The 23,327-nt window shown below is 33.4% G+C and overlaps 1 protein-coding gene across 1 annotated transcript; it reads left to right on the top strand.

Annotated features, from left to right (window-relative positions):
- Positions 1-990: 990 nt before the first annotated feature.
- Positions 991-21,513, top strand: LOC128239316 (calcitonin gene-related peptide type 1 receptor-like). Its single transcript, XM_052955919.1, has 12 exons — positions 991-1,124; positions 2,385-2,802; positions 4,539-4,636; positions 8,422-8,513; positions 10,542-10,695; positions 13,527-13,677; positions 14,244-14,304; positions 16,013-16,079; positions 17,011-17,093; positions 17,862-17,997; positions 19,195-19,236; positions 20,052-21,513. The coding sequence occupies exons 1-12, from the start codon at positions 1,080-1,082 to the stop codon at positions 20,256-20,258; spliced, it is 1,554 nt and encodes a 517-aa protein (XP_052811879.1). The 5' UTR covers positions 991-1,079; the 3' UTR covers positions 20,259-21,513.
- The last annotated feature ends 1,814 nt before the right edge of the window (positions 21,514-23,327 follow it).

The raw sequence follows: 23,327 nt of genomic DNA, 5'->3' as shown, positions 1-23,327 counted from the left end.
TCATAAAGACTTCTGTCAAAGAAACCTTTATAACTTACCTTCATATTATGCTAATACAAACAATAGTGTGTCAAGTACATCTTCAAATGTACTAGGTAATAACTAAGCAACATACAACTACTCTAACTACATCAATCAAAAACTTGTCTTTTAATTAATTTCTTAATTAAGCCTTCGGCAAACAAATTGCCTGAATTAATATGTTAGCAAGTACACATCGGCAATTTATTTGACTTTTTATGGCATGTCATTGACATAAACTTAGCTTAAAGAAAAAAAATTTCATTACTGGCCTAATAAACACTTTTTGGGCATTTACAATATGATTTAACTTCTTATTATCAAGCCAATGTTATTATAAATAAATGCTCTTGATTTGATTTACAAAACATGCTCGTTATGAAAAACCTTTTCTAAATGCTAAGGTGAAAAGGTGTTCTTTTGTTTTTTGTCACTTGAAGTAGCCAAAATGGTTCGAAAATCAAATACAAATACGATTACTAAAATTAAGCTAAAGTCTTAACTACAGTAAAGATAAGTGAATCACATTAACAAATACCATATATTCGATGTAAGACAAATGCTTTTTAAATGTAATGTTTAATAGCATAAGACCAATGGAATTAAGGGATTTGTTTTGTTAATGCTTCGTTTTTTTCCGGCAAATTATGTAGTTTTACCTCTTACTAACAGCTGACACGCCAATGCGGTTCTCGTAAACAGTAGCTCCATGCGTCTTGTTATCAAACTATTTCTATATCATCGGCGGGCGAAAAGGAGTATCGTAGTATTGGTCTTTCTACCTACGGCATTTTAAAACGCGATGCGCACAGAGAGGGTTAGGAGATTTGCTAATATTCCGGAATTGTTACCACCAACTTGAGATTTATTGCAAATAAATACTTACTGTTGAGCTTTTCTACTTATTCTTGGATTCATACTCTAATTGAATGTGCTTGATGTCTTAATGTGATGCGATTAAGACTGGAGATAAAATAGTGTGTGTATGGTGTTTACGCCGATATCTGTTTCTAGTGTTTTAACTAGTTACCAACAAACTAAAATTGTCAAGGAGCAACATGTATGTGACTGTGATTTTAATATCAATACTTCTGATTTTGAAGGTAATTATTTCATATTTTGAATAAATGAAATATATTGAAAAATTGTAGTCATTCTTGTTTGCATCTTTAACTGATAACGTCAATTCCTGTGTAACATGAATATAGGGTATACTAACAAACTTAACACGAAACTACATAACTGTTAAACTGTATAAAGGCGCCTTTACTCCGCCCGAAATATAAAAGAGGCTGCGAACTCAACGTTAATGTATGTGTGCGCGTACATGTTCTTATCGCTGTTGGGTTAAATGCAACGATGAAGAGATTCCAATGTTAGTCCTATGAATAGCGGGAATTAATTCCTACCCTTACCAGTGTGTGTATACCACGTGAAAAAATGCGTCATAAATGCTAAGTCGGAAGGCAATATTTTGATTTTAAAAAAGACTTTAAGCAAAAATAACTTCTCTTTTTTCACCATTTTAAATGAAACATAGAGCAGTCCACTACGCATAAGAATCCCCACCTTCGGTCTTTTACCAGGATTCGATTGTGAGTTTAGTTTCTTCGGTAACAAAACGAAGGAAGGGCTCTTCAAACGGCATAGACTGCACTTTGTTTTATTTAAAATAGTGTAGTAAAAGAAAAGTTATCTATGATTTAAGTCTTTATTTTAAGCAAAATGTTGCATTCCGAGGTAGCATATATCACGTAATTTATCACGTGGTATACACACACTGTTAACTAAAACAAACAATGCTCGGTACGGGTCGATTACGTCCGATGTTTGTCACGTTCGCTTGCAGCGATTGTCGACCCATGTACATGTTACCTGATCTTTGCTTAGACGGCTCATTACACGATTGATTTTAAGCGGTGTATACATCAATCTGGTATTACAGCATGTGCAATGATTTGTCTTAAATTTGACATTTGTTATCTTTCATCGTAAACTACTCGTTTGAAGCTAAATCGGTCATGTTTCCTGGTTAGTGTAAACACTTTCGTCATGAGCAATGGAAACTCATTGGTTGTACATTGTTTATGTTAGCATGTGTCTGGAGAATGTTTCATGATTCAAACAAGCTCAACTGGTCTTTGGTGCATTTTTCGTCTCTATACTCTTTTGTAAACATTTTTTTTTCATTTGTTCAAGATTGAAGAAAATAAATAAAATCTTCAATTCTTTGCAAATAATTCATTATTTTAACGTTTGAGGTGTTTTACAAAACATTACCCATTGGGAAAAAATATCATGAAATTATAACTAAATTGATAAATATCCCAAGATCTAATTCATGTTATTTTCATCTCCTTCAGCATGTCTTCTGCTCGCAGTTGTGTCGCAGCAAGCTTGGAGTTTTCCCTGAGAATGTCTTCAACATACACGCTTGTGGTTGGTGCTATTATTTTCTGTTTCCTGAGCACGCGTACACACCACACACGAGCTTTAATAGTTTAGCCCTGAAAACAAATCTGTCACATACCGTCCAGCCTGACATCAACAACAACACTTCGATAAATACAATTTGTGCCACCCTTTCTAGTGACGAATGTGAAAGATGGCTACTTTGTTGCAAAGTGTCACGCGAGTGCTGCACGCGACAACTGAAGTCACGTGATTCTAACAACACATGTCCATCTACGTGGGATGGTTACGGTTGCTGGGACGCCAGTGCTCCAGGTGTTACAAGCCAAATGTCCTGTCCGACCTTTCTACAGTTTTCCGTTCCAACAAGTGAGTAGACAGAGATTCATGGTAAATACCAACCCTATTTTGTCTGATGATCATTTACTTTATACATACAATTCCACTATCAGATTGTTTCAGAGACTTTTGATAATTAAACAAAAATACAATTCGGTTTTAATGTTTTTTAACTCGACTCAACTTCATGTGTCACATAACATTTTAAACATGTTTAAGCCAAGTAACGTATGCAAAGGCATACATTTAGGTAAATTAGTTTTATAGAATAGCAAAAAATATTATTGATAAATGAAAAACTCAGTTTCGTAGGTTTTCTCCATAGTATATACACTTTGACCCGTTACTGAGGTATTTCAAAATGTTTGCTTTGTTGGCCACATGTAATACGTTATTACTAATAATATATTTTGTATCAAATTTGGCTTTTAAGTCTTAATATTTTGGGCATATATAAAAAAGTGGCATTACCGTAAATAGGACATACCCCCGTTTGACACCAGTTATTATTCTTTAATATTCGAGTTACAACAAATAATCAATGCTTAGATTACATACCACATACAAACATTGACAAGTTTCTTTTGTTTATTAGATAGTTGATGATAGGATTTATGTTTTTCACGCATGTGAAACAGTTACATGATGGTGTTAACTGTGGTGTTTTTACTCGAAATAGCCATTGGTATCAAATACACTTGTATTTGCGATATGGCTTCAGTTTGACCCTTATTTAATTTGCTAAATGTGACTTACATGCTTATTTTTGCTTGAGGTTTTATTTTCATTAGAATGTTATGCTTGATTCTTTACTGCAATGAAGCCTTGGCTAACTTTAAACCATTGACTCTTCTCCAACATTTACCATAATAACAGCCCACACTATTTTTATGATTTCTCGTATCATCTGGTAGGTATCAGATAACTCCACACCTTGCATCTGAAAGAAAATAGAGGAAAAGTTGTAAATGACGTTCGACAATAAAGCAGATAGACATTTTTTGTTCAGAGCCTGAAGAAAGGAAACTAATTTTGCATTACGGTCAACTTCATCTTATTGTATGTGTGTGACCTTGCTGCGTAATTACATCTATTTATATTGAAATTCCGTAGAATTAGGCAATAAGTACATGTATAATGATAACTTAATTGCTTTTAGTCAGAAACGTCAAGTGTTTTCATATGCTGATTTGCAAAGTACAATTTGCAACTCTATGAAATAGTTATATGAACAACTCTTGTCAAAATTGCAATTTAGTATACCTTGCCATACGGCCGAATCTAACGTTTCGTGATCTGACATTTAGTGATCACTAACTCATTTTGTAATAATGGATTTAGTTTCACTAGAAATGAAGTATTATTAACTTAGTATAAACAGATATAAGATTTTATTTAAAAATAATGTTGCATATTATAACTTACGTATATTTACATATTTTATATACGTTTTTTGAAGCAATGATGACGGTTATATTAACATTTGAACTAGCAATTCATTTTTCTAAAGAAAAAGCTTGGACCAAAACGAGATTATGTTTTCAACGTGAGTTCACTTGAAGCCTTCGAAGAATCTCTCTTATATGTCATTAAACAATGCTATTTGGAACTCTTAAAATGTAATGTAATAATAAGCGTTAGATTGTTGACAGGATTAAAGTTTTAGCACAATACTGCATGAAGCATATAAGATGATGGAAAGTTACTGTATATTTATACTTTGTCTCATCTTATCAGACTTCATAAGATATATTATCCTTTTCCAGGATCAGCGCTCAAAACCTGTCAGTCAGATGGAACGTGGCTTAAGCGTGGACCTCTTAGATATGAATGGACAGACTACACACCTTGTCTCAGTTACCAGGTACGTACAATGAATGGACAGACTACACACCTTGTCTCAGTTACCAGGTACGTACAATGAATGGACAGACTACACACCTTGTCTCAGTTACCAGGTACGTACAATGAATGGACAGACTAAACACATTGTCTCAGTTACCAGGTACGTACAATGAATGGACAGACTAAACACCTTGTCTCAGTTACCAGGTACGTACAATGAATGGACAGACTAAACACATTGTCTCAGTTACCAGGTACGTACAATGAATGGACAGACTAAACACCTTGTCTCAGTTACCAGGTACGTACAATGAATGGACAGACTAAACACCTTGTCTCAGTTACCAGGTACGTACAATGAATGGACAGACTACACACCTTGTCTCAGTTACCAGGTACGTACAATGAATGGACAGACTAAACACCTTGTCTCAGTTACCAGGTACGTACAATGAATGGACAGACTAAACACCTTGTCTCAGTTACCAGGTACGTACAATGAATGGACAGACTAAACACATTGTCTCAGTTACCAGGTACGTACAATGAATGGACAGACTAAACACCTTGTCTCAGTTACCAGGTACGTACAATGAATGGACAGACTAAACACATTGTCTCAGTTACCAGGTACGTACAATGAATGGACAGACTAAACACCTTGTCTCAGTTACCAGGTACGTACAATGAATGGACAGACTAAACACCTTGTCTCAGTTACCAGGTACGTACAATGAATGGACAGACTACACACCTTGTCTCAGTTACCAGGTACGTACAATGAATGGACAGACTAAACACCTTGTCTCAGTTACCAGGTACGTACAATGAATGGACAGACTAAACACCTTGTCTCAGTTACCAGGTACGTACAATGAATGGACAGACTAAACACATTGTCTCAGTTACCAGGTACGTACAATGAATGGACAGACTAAACACCTTGTCTCAGTTACCAGGTACGTACAATGAATGGACAGACTACACACCTTGTCTCAGTTACCAGGTACGTACAATGAATGGACAGACTACACACCTTGTCTCAGTTACCAGGTACGTACAATGAATGGACAGACTACACACCTTGTCTCAGTTACCAGGTACGTACAATGAATGGACAGACTAAACACCTTGTCTCAGTTACCAGGTACAATGAATGTCAATCAAATACACAAAGTCATATCATTTCGTTATCTTATATCATACGGATTATTTTTTAAGTTTTAAATATAGTGGCAATACATTAAAACAAAATATCACCTTTTTCTGAAGAGACTCGTAACTGATAAGTAAGACTATATTGATCAACCCAAAATCGGGTCAGTGTGTTTGTATTTTATTCTTTAGCTGTTAACTGCAGTTGTTGAACTGAGCAGAAAAAGTTCCGTTCTAAAAAACAGTAAAAATTATGCAGAATAAATTAACAGATCACGCATGGATACTAAAGCATCGTATTGTTCATGTGTAAACATTTTTAAAAGTGAATTGGGCAGGTGATGAAACCGATAAATTAATGGGAAAAATTGTTTTGTAAGTCAATATGTATTTGTTTAGATTTATAAGATGAAAAGTTTCTTGTTAACGTCTTTTACAGGTGATAGGTCTGCTCCTTTCGTCTCTAATTTTATACACTCACACACGCACACACACATGCGTGCGCACGCACACACACATGCGTGCGCCCGCCCGCACGCACGTACGTACACACGCACGCACGCACGCACGTACGTATTCACGCACGTACGGACGCACGCACACACATACACACACACACACACACACACACACACGCACACACACACACGCTTACACACACGCACAAACATATAAGTAGTTATGATTGTGCTTGTAAATGTAATGTTTGCAAATAACTGATTTTAAAATATATTAATTACTTGTACAATCAAGTAAATGTCTGATGAAGTAGTAGCATTTAGCAATATGCAATCATGTCGAATTCTTCTTCACCAATCACTAGTTTATCTGAAATGCAATCATTATTAAATTTACCATACCCAACAGCTTATACACAATTTCGAGTTATTCACTGTAAAGATAAAAGTATAAATAATCTCCAAAACCTTCCAATAGCACCGAAAAGCAAGACCTTTGAATTGTTCATCTTAACTTGTACTTTCTTAATTGACAATAGTCATCGATATCTATAAAACAATTCTGAAAATATGTTTGTGTTGCGTTGGATTAATGCACAATTAGATTTTTAAGCAATTATTCAGATTATTGATCGAATATTCAGTATTGACGCAATTATTGATCTACGAGATTAGAAAGTCATACAAATCAAGCAATATGAAGAACGGTTATCGAAGGGAGATGTTCATCTTGACAAGTCCTATATTACAAGCAAAGTCGGCAGAAGTGTATTCATTTAGTTGCACACAAAAATTGTGTAGGAGTACATATTTCGTAAGATTCAAAAATGTTTGCCCAAAATTCTTATTGTAAATAATTTCTGAAATAACCCTGATTATACTCAACTATACTTTTAACGTTTAAAAACAGCGTACCCTACGTAAACGTGTTGTTTATTTTAATAATGAGGAATCATAATTTTACTCTGTCGATAAAATATAATGTTTTAGTAAAGAACATTGAAACTAAATCTAAACGATTACATTATTCGCGTGATCACTTTTTATCTTTGATATGTATACTCTTTATCTTCAGCATTTCAATATAAGGTAACAGTTCGACGCCCTCTCTGATACCAGTCTTAGTATGTGTGTGTGGTAAATGACGTGTTAACATTAAACTGCTCTGTTACAGAATTTGAAAATCAATAACGTCACATTTTACATTTTTCTGGGTTCTTTTTCCCCAAATATTGTCTTTTACACAACAGAATATTTCGTTTGATGATTAGTTTACCTAAATGATATAAAACATGCAGCAACCATGAATCTGATACCAATTGTGATCTCATGAAGAAAGAAAGGGCATGTCTTATTTCTAAAATCGAGTGTTAAGTTTTTGCATGACGTGAAATAGCAGGGATCTGAACGCGAGACCAACATCCCGTGAGCCAGATTGGCGGTTATTCTTAAGATATATACATCGTGTCATATTGTTCCAGACACATACCCTTTTGCTTTGAACAAGCTAAGAGTTTAGGCAGAAGTTTTTAATGGAAACTCTTAAATTAAAGGACAACAATAAAAATGACAAACCCTCTTTAAGAAGTGTAATGTGGCAGTCTATTATAGCTGAAAACAGAGAAAAGCTTTCAAGATTAATAAAAGGGAAATCAATTTGTCCATTTTTATGGCGATAAAAAACATCATGGTGTGTCTTTTTTGCATTAAGTATCTCCATACATTGGGATATAAAGCATGGTTTACAAGCTCCGCCTGCAATTGCTCTTCCCTTTTTCTAATGTATAGAATGTTTAGAAACATTTTAGTGATTTTATTTTACAGTATTCAAGAATGTATCAGCAATACATTTTGTGTGTTTGCACATTTGAAACCTACGTATCCGATACTTTAATAAAACAATACAAACTTCAGGGATGACCCCAGTGGGGAACCTAATATACTTATTGTTCAGAGGCATGAAGACAGGACCCAAACGACATTGAACAGGAGACACAAAGTTATCACGCAACTGACGTAAAAGCCACAACCATTTTTTCATTTAACGAGGATATATCTATGAAGATTGTTTTGAGGTTTTCATGATTAATTTATTCGATATCTCAAGATTTGTTATCTAATGTGAGAAAGCATCAACCATGCGCATCTTGATATACCATTTTGTTATATTGAAATTTTAAATTTGTTGCAGGACCTTAGGGTTTCCATATACATCGGAGTTGGCTGCCAGATTGCAAGCTTACTATGTTTGGTGCCTTCAGTAGTCGTCTTTTGCAGTTACAAGTAAGAATTGTAGGGTTGTTTTATCCACAAGGATGTAATCTGATTGTGTCCTATACTTGCACGTCTAGCAATTGCTTCGTTAACCTGTTAACCGTTGCATAGAATTTTAATTCGATAATTGTTCTTGCAAATGTTTATTTGTAGGAAATGATATTTTAATTTAAGAAAAAATCCAAACTTTAAAATAGTGAACATTTTCATCATGCCAACGTTTCGGCCATGCTGACATTCGTCAGGGCATACCAAACAACAAAAAAGACGTCGACATTAAAAACACTTAGATTGATCTGAACTGTAAATAAATATTGGCGTGACATTTGACATCACTTAATCATAGCAATAAATGATATATAGCACTAGTAAACTTCAATAATTAATAAACCTGAACCATAAAATAGAAGTGTCGTTTTATGTTATGTTATGTTGTGTTTTGGACTCAAGAATTCTAAATAAACGGCGGCGTGTCGAGCCCCGGAAGTTCACACTCGTATTAACAAATTTCCAATGAACCAAACAAGGGAAGATACAACTCTTATACTTTAATTCTTTCTAGCTCAGTCAGTGTGATGAATCCAGGAAACAGTTTTTGTCATAGTCACGTCAAATGCCAAAAAATACTTTCACGTGTAAATGCCCTTTAAAAAGACATTCTCGGTTTATGTAGGATATTTGAAACTAGTGACATGAATGTTCTTCTTTTTATATCAACTAATTTAAACAAAGAATGTTTAAATCTAGCGCTTCAGTCCTTCCCATTGACCTTAAGTGTAAATTTATTTTAGACCCAACCCTGGTTTCGTCCATCTAGTTATATCTACGTTTTCAAAATCAACCAGCCTTATTCACGTGTAAAGGCTATATTATTCATACATGTTTTCAAGTGTTTTAAAAAGTTTAATAGAACGAATACAAATCATATAAGAATAAAAAAGAGCCCATTTGTCATATATTAAGTTAAAATGCACATTATCGCACGTATTTTGAGAATCTTAGCAATGCTTACTGCTTTCAAAATCTCGCTACTGTTTTATTATTGATCACTTGTGGAATCATGTTTGTTATTTTCAGTAGAAATAGATTACTCTTGGATCATTTTCTAACTCCGCTTTGACTTGTCCACAAAAGAAAGTGTAACAGGAAGCCTAGCCTCACATGATAAAATGATACAACTTCGACTAGTACAGTCTGTATAAAACGAATCTAAGTATTGCTTGAATATTGATGATGGAAGTGTCAGTTAAGGCAGAGAGACAGTAATATCGCTCTGGATAGGATCGTTTTGATAATCTGATGAGCAATTTGTTGGCCTTCGACTGAGCGTTTCTGATATGTACAGAAAAGAGAAAAAATCGCTATGTCTTAATCAGTCATGGTTATTTAATTTACATTCAATATACATAACGGTTTCGTCAGAAAAAAATAATACATATTAATATTGATAGCATTAAATCAATTTAATTTCTATATGTATTAAATGCAAAAAGCATTGATTTTTATTTCGAAAACTAATTGATTGTTTATATATACAAGCATGATCATGCCAGATATTCTCCCATACTCTTTTTTTCTGGCGGTATGTTGGTTTTAATTTAGAAATGTAAAGTTCTTTGTTGTAGAATATTTGTTATTATAGGTAAAGGTGTTAAAGTTTATACTTATACTTATATGTAACATGATGGGAATAGAATGGAAATGAATTCGTCATATTAGAATTATTTTAGATCCAAACTATTGCTTGAATTATGTTTAAACTATAAAAATTAACAAGCTCAGTAGCTTTTTGCATAAATATTAGTTTTTTATGGTTATCTGCTGTTTACATATTCCATGCCCCACTAAAACAATTATAAGCCAAAAAGTCAAAAGCTACCATTTATATGCCAATTGATAAAAAGTGACCACATTTTTTATGTTATGTTTTCCAAATAGAAATGATCTGAAGTATTGGTATAATATTGTTTGTGTTTTTGATTGCTTCAAAAGGGTTTGCCTCTAAGCAATATGTATTTCTATACGTCTTATTCCCAGAGCTCTGATCCGGCAGCACCGCATTCGTCTTCACGTTAACTTCTTCGTCAGTTTCATCGTTAGTGGCATTCTAACCGTTATCTGGAACCTTGCCATAACACACGAAAAGATCACCAGTAGCAACGTTTCCAGTACACACCTCTACAGGAACTCAGTAGGTACACGCTGGTTCAGAAATGTAGCGTTTTAACAAATCACAATGATACAATGGAAACTACAGAAACAATATCAGTGTTCAAATCACTGCCTGTGATATTGAATTGCGTTTAAATGTTAAATATCAAACGCATACCATACATTTATAAGAAACAGAAAATGCATTTAACACATTTCGAAAAAATATAAGATAACTGTTTATGAAACAATGGTAAGCGGAATCGGGAGATTTTAGCCTCACAATTGATATAATGGTGAATAAAAAAGCATAACAATTGACAACGAAAACAAATCAAATCAACTCAAACAATATGGTATCAGCATAATAAATTTTAATATTGTCAATACAAATTGACTATGCAAGAATGCATTACATACAAACATAAATCGAGTGACATATACATATGAAATAATTATGAAAATGATTTTATATTATTATACAATTTGAACTTAATAATGAACCACAACTTTACTTTGCATTCATGTAAACACATAAATGAAATGAAACTGATCTTTTTTCTGCTTTTTGTAGCTTTAGATAAATAAGTAGCCATATTATTTTCAATCATTATCGCAATACATTGGCAATATTTAGCCATTGTATATAGTTTAAACTTATTTCTTTTTACAACGATTATGAAACAAGTTATTCCAACATATTATTATTATTATTATTAGCATCATTATTATTATATAACACTGTATTTAACACTCTCGTTGGCACGATTATACGCGAGAGTGTGGTCATTATTTATAAAATATACTAATGATATCACTAATCACATATTCATTTCAACTAACATCAGTTATTGTCTCCAATGTGGCAAATAATTGTCACATTATCCTGTCATAAATAAGTCCGGCACTTTTCACTAACATTGGAAAAAAAAATAATTCAAGCAAAAATATTGAGTACACCCAGAAAACTGAACGAGAATAACCAAGGTCTCATTCCATCAGCAATGACAAATAAACCAAAATAACACATTTCAACTTCTACGTCTAATGATGCATAAAGCTCATTAAAAAATGTGCTTCTAATGCATTATTTATGTTTAATATACAATAAGAGAAACCAGCATGGGTCAACTTTACACAAAATTTAAACTGCTTGCATCTTTATTCAGAAGTCAAGAAAAATACTACATTACTCAACAAAGGGGTTAAATTTTTGCATACTTCTTTGCATACTTCTGATTTGTAATGCTAAAAGTCAATCAATAACAAACGGGTCATATTTAATTGTACTCTCTCGATACCCTTAGCTCTCTGAAAATCCCATGTTTCAGAACCAAAGTTCAGTATTAGGCTGATCAAAGCATCACATATATTTAGCTGATTCCGAATGCATAAAATTATAACTTTAAAAGATTAATTGATTGAGAACAAAGCACGCACCGCCTGCTCAGACAAAGAAAAAATGCAAATAGGTGTCATTTTTTGACATGTAATGTAAATAAGTTAGTAATATCCAATTTTTGACCATCAAAAAAGCAAACTCTCATTTACCGTTGTATTTTTTTCCTGAATTAAAAGTCATGGTGAAAGAGGATCATCGTATTAAATACCCATATTGCTATCAAAGAAAGCATCGGAATCAGCATTTTGGAGACAAGTTAGCATGAAGCACAAACATGATTTTAACATTTAAATTAACTATCACTAAAACAGACATGACATACACATACAATTACCAGATCAACAGATACGATGTACTCACAGGCACCGATCTGATACAGCTATCTTTGCTAAGCTTTAAGCCCTTGTACTTGTAGAGTCTAATGGAGCGTTGTAGTAAAAATGTGGCCAAACTTAATACATGTGCAACTATTATATTATTTGTTTACAAGTATCCCACTCGTTAACTCCCAACAAGTTTCCTTAGTCAGTCATTTCTTGATACAGTTTCTCATTAAAACTAGATAAACTTTCAAGCACGTTGTTATTACATTTGCCTCACACATAAAACGAACTTTCAATTGTCAATTTATTAAATTGTCTAGCCGCAGATATTTACCTTAATGCAAATATCTGTTTTTCCTAGATCATTTATTCACTTACCTTGATGTTTGCGTGTGCGATTGTCTATGAAATAAGCAAGCATAATTTCATTTTTACGTATAATGCTGATACCATAGGAATTTTCGTTAATAATTTCATTGCAGCTTCTATCATTTTCTTAATCATAATGTAGTAAGTTAAGTAGGTTTGGCAATGTAACCGCCTTTTAATGCTTATTAATAGCCCTTGGAGCCATACTCAAGCTATGGTGATATAGTTATTGTTTCGTAAGCAGCAAATTTGTTGTTTTGTTGTTTTCTATTATGAACTTTATACGCACAAGTCGTGACCCTGTTCCATTAAACGGATTTTATGTTGAAACTTTCTACTTCTGTGCTTGATTCTGAATTTTTATATACAGTGATGACCAGTTCATATGTATTAGAGTTGTTGATTGTAGAACTATGTTGATACAGGTTACTCTGTTACAGATAAACAGTTCGATGTTTTTTTATACCAACTGTTAAATGTGTTCTTTGTGTGTCATGTTTAGTGATATGTTTGGGTTTTGATTTTTTAACATTTTGTAATGAAGTTTCTTTTTAAACTTGGCTTTTCAAAGATGTTTACAAAACATGAAATTTATTACTGAAAATATTGTTTTAGTTCTTGGAAACTTATTTCTTAATAAGTACTTTAACGTTTGTTACGATAATGTTTTGGAAACCATGACAATTTAATATCATTACAATATGTTACCAACTGACACTGTCTTTTATAAGCGACCCCGGTGTGCAACATGAGCATATGTTCTCCCATTTATTTCAGGTGGAATGCCGATTGTTGTCCATTTTAAAGATTTATTTCACGGGCACCAATTATATTTGGATGTTCTGTGAAGGACTCTACCTTTACCGCCTAATGGTCAATGCATTTTCTCCACCAAAGAGACTGGTGCTATTTTATGTCTTTGGATGGGGTAAGCTTTTTGGCACTAGAAACTTTTTAGCCGTTGTCCATCAAAAACAAACTCGGATGTATATTGACAGTTTACAAAGTCAGAAAGCATTACATTTTACTACAATGCAATAAGATCGCATAGTAATATAGATTTAACTGTTAAACTTTGTGACTTTCTCTGGGGAATCTTTATTATTTTTGTAACAAAACAGTTCATTTGCAAACAATTTTAACTATTTTATACAAAGTACACTAACTTATTTTAAACTATTATTTAAAGTTTTACATACTACTGATACTGTTCATACGTTAAACACACGAGTTGGTTTTCTATAGAAATGGCCAAGGGGTTCCGAATATTTTTGGATATGCCAATAACAATTAAACATAGTAATTGCATTACTAAGTTTATGTTATACCTTTTTTTCTACGTTTGACATATACTCCTATGCTTTTAAAGCATATGTGTATTCAGATATTGCTAGTTTTGCTAGGATTTAAATGGTATGTATTGGTTAAAGCCCGATATCATAACACATGTATCATATTCAAGGGAAAGTTAAAATAATCATATTTTTCTTTCAGGAACACCCTTGTTGTATTCCATAGCGTACGCGATCATGCGCCTATTGGAAGCTGACGAAAGGTAATTTATAATATCATGTCATGCACAATATTAACGGATTTGGTTGATTTATGAGAAAAAAGTCTAGATACAAGTTAAACTCTTTGTAAACGCTGAAATAATTTCTCCTCTTTTTAATTTATTGCAAATCTTTTCTCTAATTACAGAAGTTAAGGTATCGAAACATAAAGATCAATGATCAATATCTGTATAATTCTTACATACGAATTTTGCTTTCCAACCAATCACCAAAGATAACATTACTTTTGAACACTCGTTATTAAATAAAGACCCATGAGTTGTGTTTCCGTGGAACATCTTTTCCAGAGTGTATTCAGATACGAAAAACGAAAACACATCTATCATAGAAAAAACAAAAACAAACATGTGTTGATAGTGTTTCCCTGCAACTATATTTGATAAATTGATAGGAAATGAGCGATGTCAATGTTTAAACCTGTGTCATTTTCGTTTTAGAAGAAATAAGCCTAAACTAAATAATTTAATGCAGTTTTAACAATATTCCATCATAACCCGGTAGCTAATTTGGTTTTTTGGCTGAATCTTGCATCTAAGTGTTAAACAGGATGGCCCCCAATTTTTACCCTTATAATCAATTGACTTTTAATTATATTTGTGAAAGCCTTATTTACATTTATATTGTAATGTTAAAACGAGTTTCAGTGTATAAGAATGTTGGTATTTGCCATCAAACCTAAATCAATTCTCAATTATGTTTGATTCGGCGGCTATTAAAGACGCTATAATGTTATGATGTATTTGAGAATGTGTCGGTTTGTAAGCAAACATATCTAATTGTATAGAATTGCACAGGAATGAAAACTGTAAAACAACATAAATTCAATAGTTGATTTGGGTATAATTTGGACACAATGTTGGGCGCCATTTTAAATATCTCTATTTTCCCAAGCGTGGCATTCAAACTGATTCGGTAACTATAGGGTCTCAGATTTTATAACACAACAACACTTTCTATACACTCCGATGCAAGGCTCTCGCCATCTACTGTCGGACTTTCAAGCAAAATATTAATAATAATTAAAATTTAAATCGATCAAAATATATTTCCTTTTTATGGCAAATTTAAAAGTCGCTCGGGTTTCGTAGCAAGCAACAAATTAAATCAAATTATTTAAATAAAATAAGCATTTCTTAGATTAGGATTTCAGATAATGTTTATATCGAGCTGATTTGAAACAACATTTATAAATGCTGCTCTTATCACGCGAGTTTTGTTTCAGAAACATATATATCCATGTAGTGATGTTTAACTTAAAACTACTAAAAGCATTGCTTTAAAAATAAAATCCAAAACGACGATAAAATTCAAAAGCAAAGGCATGGCAGGAAGGAATGGATGGGTTCAACTGAGTAAGTTTCATCTGTTGCTTTAATAAAATAATTAAAAGAAAAACCCGTCGCCCATCCCTTAAATTTGGCTATACTGAAAATCCCTTTCTTGCCTTATCTTGCCAAGGGGCAGAGATAAAAAACAATTACCTGGTTGGAAGTCCTTTAGTATTGACACCACTCTGTCTGTAGCACCATGGAAACCCTTTGTGTAATAATTTTCAAAATCCAAATTAATCATTTCTTGCTTCAAATGGCACTAAATTTCCCAAAATAGGTAACGGTGTTCAAATCTTGAATATAGTCAATAATATTAAAGCTGAAAATCCAATTAAGCATATTCATATTTTCATTTCAGCTGCTGGGCCAAGAGTCTAGGGGATAAGGAGTGGATAATATACGCTCCAAATTTATTATGTCTTCTGGTATGTATGAGTCAATTATTTGCAATGTTATTGACTGGAACACATTTGCTTATTTCTACCTGTTGGTTTTATGGTTATTTTAGAAATCATTAAGATACCTTGTAGTTAGTTTTCAGTTGATGGAAAGCGGTTTAATTGCAAAGAAATGAAATGTTATTGAAATGCAACGCATGTATACAGTTATAAAACATTGCTTTGTAATTGGTTTAACATCAGGTTTCAACTTTTGTGTTATACCGAAGAAGCCTTAAATTTATAAACAAGCATATAACATAAACTTTACAGGTTGCTAATGGATAATGAGAAAATCACCGATGTCTTCACTTACTGTTAGGTCTTGTCGTACACATATGCAACACTTTTTATGGTATACAGCTGTTTTAAGGGCTATAATGTTCTTAGATAATGTAAACTCATACGTCAAGATTGGCGCTTTTGTAAGGAATTAAATTCCGAAATTCTGCAATGAATCTTTTTTTTGATATTCCGCGCAATGGTAAAACAGATAATGCATTTAGGACTTAAGAGAAGCCATGGTTTTGTAAGAAGTGTGATCTACAATGTTGTTTATATTTTGTTGTGTGAGGCGTTTAACTGTTTCCCTAAGATAATTTAATTGTTTTATCACATGGGTTGAACCCTGTTAATGTATGCTCATATGCTGGTGGACCAGAAATTGTAAGTTTTGTTATATAATATGGTTTTAAAACAAAACATAACTTTAAAGCAAGCTTGCAGTTTGTTTAACTGGGAAAAGTATGCCACTAGTGTCACCTTAATAAGTTTTTAAGTCCTTTGTGACCGTTATTGTGATTCATCTTTAAGCAATACACATTCTGCCCTTATTTGAAGCATTACCTCTAACAAGCCTAACCCTAAATCAATTTATATTCTTTCCAAGCCTGAACTTAGCAAAATGTTCTTTTAATAGGTGAACGTTTACTTCCTATGTAACATTCTGCGTTTATTGCTGACACAACTCCAGGTTCATCCAAACGAGCCAAGCCATTTCAGGTAAAATCTAAATATATGTTTTCAGTGTTCCAGTGTTTGTCTGTGTTCTTGTGAAACTGATAAAATGAGCAGAATTATTTTTACTTTCAACGTATTCCAAGCCTAAAACATACACCCTCGTATCATGTTGTTCAGCGTTCTTGTCGTCGGCCTCATTATTGTCTTTAAATTCGTTAAATTAAGAAATATAGCTACATCCAATACATCCCAACTTTGAAACAATGTTTATAGGAATAAAATGTTCACCATGTCCTATAACTCCATCCTAACTGCTAGGGTAATGATTCTTGAATTGTCTGAATATGACTAGATTGACTATATAACTTTGTGAAATTGTTAATTAGAATTAGTAAATATCACATTTTTTCTAACATGTTTTTGCCTTCCTAAAGACTATAGACTTTGGAAGGTGACAATCATGTCTGACCACAGGATATATTTCTAGTTAGTTTTGATGATAAACACAATACATTTGCAGAAAATCAATTCGATTCGTTGCCAGGCATTTTTATCGTATTTCACAATACAGAACATCGCCCTTAACCCTCCTTTCAGGGGCCAAATTTACTGGCATTGCGCCACGAACCATCCTCATCTGCCAGATGCAATGAGGCACATATATGAATCGTATTTATTTTGAATTCCCATAGGAAGCTATTAAAACAAGCTTTGTTTAAATAGTCCAACTAACCCCAACTCATCTACCACGTGCTTAAGCGCAGTGTTTAATGAGAGGTTTTCTCATTTTTTTTGTTTTAATTCCAATAGGAAGGCGTTAAAGGCAACCTTTGTATTAATACCCCTGTTTGGAGTCCAATTGACGGTCACAGTGTACCGAATCCCATATCATCTACCGGGCGCTGTGTACTATGAGAGGTTCTCCGACATAATTACAAACTTACAGGTAACGTCTGTATATTGTATAATTATCTAGAATGAATTTGTTAAAATTTAGTTTACGCATTTTAAGTTAATCACATCAGATCCGGCTATGCTGTGCAATGAATAAAACATGTTATAACAGCACAAACAGGTTGAAGGAACTACGATCTTTTCTTAGAAGTTTGAAAGTAATACTAATGACTGACATGAGTAATATGGCTCAGATATTTCACTGGCAAAACTATTTTCCAAAAGTCGAAAGGCAACAGTTTTTGACATGTTGACCTCGTTTGCAAGTGTTTTTTTATTAATCGTACTACTATGATAGAACGGTTGCGAAAGAATAGACAGGATACGCATCACGACGTACACGGTTACGTGTGCATGTTGCTTCACGTACATGCTAACAATTAAAGCTGAGTTCGATCTTGTTAAAATGTATCTTTAAATTGTACGTGTAGCCTCGGTAGTACTCACATAATTATTTTCTCGTGCTACCGTTCATGCTTTTCAAAACGTGTACAATTTTCACAAATGTTCAGGACGTACTGGGAAAATGTTCAGGTTCCCATTTTAAACTTAGAACATATGTGCAAACTCTGTTTTGCTACCCTTATAAATATGATGACGCCAACGGTGTACCTGTATTGCAAACCACCGGAATAGAATCATGTCGGAAGTTTATTTCAACCATTAAAGCGTCTTGTCCAATACTATATGCACATACTATATACTAGCCATTACATGCTAGAATAAAAAGTACAAGTACAATTAACAGTCTAAACTACGGATAAAAGAATTTAGAAAAAGTCATACATATTTTTTAGTGTATTCAATGTTTATTTAAAATGATCTTATCATTTCAAATCGGACAAGTTGTGTTTGCAGTAGACTATAACAAGTCCCCGTCAATATTTCCCCTTTTAATTTTTCAATTACATATTTTTTACACCTAGTAGTTTGCTGCTTTAAACACTCTTGGAAATTGATCAAATATATCTGCGACATTCTTGACAAGACCTTAACTATTGAATTTAATTTAATCTTGTAAACATTATTTGAGTATTTTTTTTAAAAGGTGTTTCTGACTGACACGATATTAATTAGTGACATATGACAACTTATAGAAATAATAAGAGACATTTAGATGACAACGAATTTCCAGTTATGTTTTACTTCCAGACAAAACTGTTCTGATGACGTCTTCATTTAATTTCAGGGCCTTTTCGTCGCAATTATATTTTGCTTATGTAACGTGGAGGTGAGTATTTAAATTAAAATGAACATAATTTGGGTTTAATTCATAACTAAGTAGATCGAGAAAGTTTATATAAACAGGAAAAATATATAATAACAAAGATGATTAAAGCAGAAGTTGAACGATGTGTTGAAATAATTTCATCTTTGAAAGTGCCTCACTGTTTTCAACAACACTGTGGGCAATCTTTATCCTAGACTAACATGCTTACTGGATCATACTATCATTGTTGAAATTATTTGTCCATTATGATAACTCATTCACCTGCCGCTGAATTACTAATGGTCCTCAGAAAGAGAGCTGAGATACTATTATTCCACACAAGACGATAAGTGAGAACATCTTTCTAATTGCATGCTTTACCTATTGCTTACATGGCTTCAAACAAACACGCATGGCATCTGAAATATAACTTACTACTGCTGCGGACTGAATCTCTCGTTTGAAGTGTTCAGGGGCAAATGAATGAGTAATCGGAAAGACCTTGTTGTCAAACTGGCTATTGAACAATACGTCTTTACTCAATCAAATTAGTAGAGTGTAAATAAATATTATTATTGTGCAATAATTCAATATCCCAGTTCTATATAGACATGTAACCAATCAAGCAGTTCTGATAAGCCTAAACGGCATATGCAAACATGTGTGTATCCTAAATTAACGCAACTGAATACCTCAGTAGAGTTTCAAATCATTCTGTTGTTTTCATATCATCGTGCTGTTTTCGTAAAAAGTGTCCAGTTATTCATATATCATACAAGCCTACTCTTTTCATTCAGTTGTTCTGATATAATTCAGTACATTTACGTTTGTTCCAGGTTATTTCTCTGCTGAAGCGTTCATGGCAGCAACGACAAAACAATTTGAAACATGATTCCAAGAAAGCTAACTCTGCAACAAGTCTTCACGTGTTTCACTCAGTTACGTCCCGTATTCATTACAACGCCACTGACAAATCATCGCCAAGCAGAATGCTGATCTCATGTATGAAGACGGATAATTCGGAAGAGGCAGCTGATCTTTGAAAGATATTAACACTTATATTAAATTTACAGTTATGATGCTGTTGTGCTGCCTTATGAAGCATTTATTTGAATATATCAAGTATGGACTTTAGATGAATTTACTATAAATGTGATTAATTTCAAAGTTTCAGTTTTAGTCTATTAGGAATATTGGCAATTAGCTGTCCATCGTCAAACACACACATCAGATTTCCACACAGTAAAACAACAAAATTATAAGTGTAATTTGTAGCTAAACAAAGTACATGAAAATAGGAATTACGAAAAGCAACGATAGCAAAAGTATCTGTTCGTTTATCGTCGGATACCCCCGATACACTACTACGTATGCTTCGTTGTGTACTGTGGGCGATTGGGCTTGGAAACTATCGCTATCTCAAATAATTCATCGGGCAGTTTCATTGGATCAGCAAGGTATCTGATGCTTTCCCGTTCAAAATTAAATTCAGCCTTAAGCCGAAAGAGAGCCGGCTGCACATTTACAGTAAATATATATTTTGACAGCAGTCTAGACCACACGGCAATGGGAGCTACTGGCACTACAGGGTTATTGAAGAATATTTGATTATAACATTCAACTTCATTTAAAGAAGTGTTGTCTCCCCAGTCTAATGCACGTACATTAAAGCGATTTTTGTCAGTCATTTGTCACACAGTAATCAAGAAATTTACCGGAATTGAGTACCGTGGTTGCAGACGATCCAGTTTGTTTTGAGATTGCTTTACCTACTCATTTTGAGAGATTTCTATATAGTTCGACTTTTAGTACTAGCCATACCATACACATATGTAATGCAATCTAAATTTTGACAAAGCAGTTCGATATCGTTTGTTATCCAAGCTTTCAATATTATTTATTTTTCAACTTTGAAATCCATTAATATGTATCATTTTGCAGAGTTTTACATGCTGATTATAAAAATACAGTATATGATTTGGAAAGAGCTTAGATATAAAAGTTGAAGTTGATAAATAGCTGATTATAAATTCCCTAAAGATCAAACACTTGGTTGAAATTTAATGTTGGTATATGATATATGAAATAACTTCGCATACTGTACGATGTTAATAATATATTAAAATGAGATGGTTTTTTTCATAAAACGTAGCACTTCGTTGCATTGGAAATATGTCTGTATTTTATTTAACTGTAGGATAATATTAGGTATGTCCAAAACATTTTCTAAATATAAAAGATATAAAATGTTTGCATTGTTAGTATTGTGATTATTATTCAAAATGTACAGTTCATTGTATGTTCGTTATTTCTAATTGATGGATAAATTTGTAAATATAGTTTATGTAAACTCAAAACTCTACAGAAAAACACAAACAGGAATAAATTTATATCAAATAGGTTTTTTTATCTATTCCAGTAACATCAGAAAACAATAATTCCATTATATACTTTTCCTATAAATGTAGCCAGCAATTTTAATGACGCAATAGTTGCAGTTTTGAAACACGTGATTGCAACATTCTGGTGAATTCATAACTAGAATACAACATACATTTACAGCCAATGGAATTGCAGATAGGCAATTATTACGTTCTAGGCTTTATTATAAGAATTTCAACTTTCACGGGTATTAAAGGGTTGCCCACTGCCACTCATCCGATAGACACTCCTTGCGTCAGAGTTTGCGTAAAAAAGTATCTGCCAATAAGGCTGTATTCTAAGTCAGTTAGATGATCTGAGAACTCTTATTAATTAAGAACGGCTGTGTGTCTAACTCACTCAACCTATTCTTAATCATAACGATTTAAATTCATGTCATCTCATTATTATTAGAATATAACCTGCATTTACAGCCAATGAAATTGCCGATAGGCCATTATTAAATACTAGGCCTTATCATACGAATTTCATCTCTCGTGAGTGTTTGTACGTGCGCAGACTGCCACTCATCTAGTACACACTCCCTGCGTCAGAAATTGCGTTGCCAGTGGCCGCATAATGTACATTTACTTTAAAGTATTGATTTTAGCATCCTGTTTACACTAAATAATGTAGAGCTTGTATTTTCTAATGATATAATTTAGTTGAAATATAATTCATACAGCAATACACTTTTAATTCAGAGAGTATATGCAACATTCGATTCCACCAATTAACGGAGTTGTCTTGAGCATATTGCTGCCTTGTTATGGCTGTCAGATGGATACCGCTATCAGATATAGAGCGGAGGACACCTTTCATTTTCCAAGACTAGTTTGACGAATTTGGTTGCAGAAGATGTGTTAAAATGCCGATAATAGGTTACAAACTGAAAGTTTTTTTTCTCTTCCGACGGTCGCCCCAAGTTGCGCCACCCAGCACCAATTCCTGGAATGACCCCTGAAATACCACCTCTTCCACAACGCAGCATTCAGAACCAGTTCGTAAGGCATTCGCCTTAGCAGTCTTCCGCAATAAGCATCAATTTTGAAGTTTTTAAGATTGATGATAAAGACTTCTTATGCAACAAATTTTGCTATTGGTACTATCTTCCTGCTAGAGTTAAACAATTATTACATTTGTGTTATTTTATAATATATAACGGGAGTATATCAGGTTAACATACAACACACAATATCTTAAACTGAATAGGGATATAATGTCTGTCACTTAGTTATAGATTTTTCGTAATTGGAAGGCCACTAAGTTTGACACCTAGTGATGTCGACAGTCGTCCAGCAATGAGAGACGTCATGGGAACACTACGTGTACGTTTTCTTGGACGTACGTGCAGCTTGTCACACATGTAAACGTTTCAGCTGAGTTCGAATCTTAGTAATCGCTTTTAAATCTGTTTTGTTTGGGCACAGATGCTAGTTGTGTCAAATAAATGTTATTCCAAAAATGTACTATGTATACATACCTGGAAAATGTAGCGCATAGAAATGGTTCTCGCGGCCAGGTGCATGTATAAGACATGCTTTACTAACCTTTGATAATTCATTTTACACTTGTTACAGAAAAACGCTCAGTTTTGCATCCATTTGCCTGAAACAAATTGTAGAGTATGATAATTAATTTGTTTCAATTTGTTTATTGATAATGGCATCCAATAGAAGATAAATGAAAAC

Source organism: Mya arenaria, chromosome 1 (assembly GCF_026914265.1).
Source record: "Mya arenaria isolate MELC-2E11 chromosome 1, ASM2691426v1".
NCBI classification, from domain to species: domain Eukaryota; kingdom Metazoa; phylum Mollusca; class Bivalvia; order Myida; family Myidae; genus Mya; species Mya arenaria.
The sequence above is the reverse complement of the archived record's forward strand: the minus strand, read 5'-3'. Positions and strand labels throughout refer to the sequence as shown.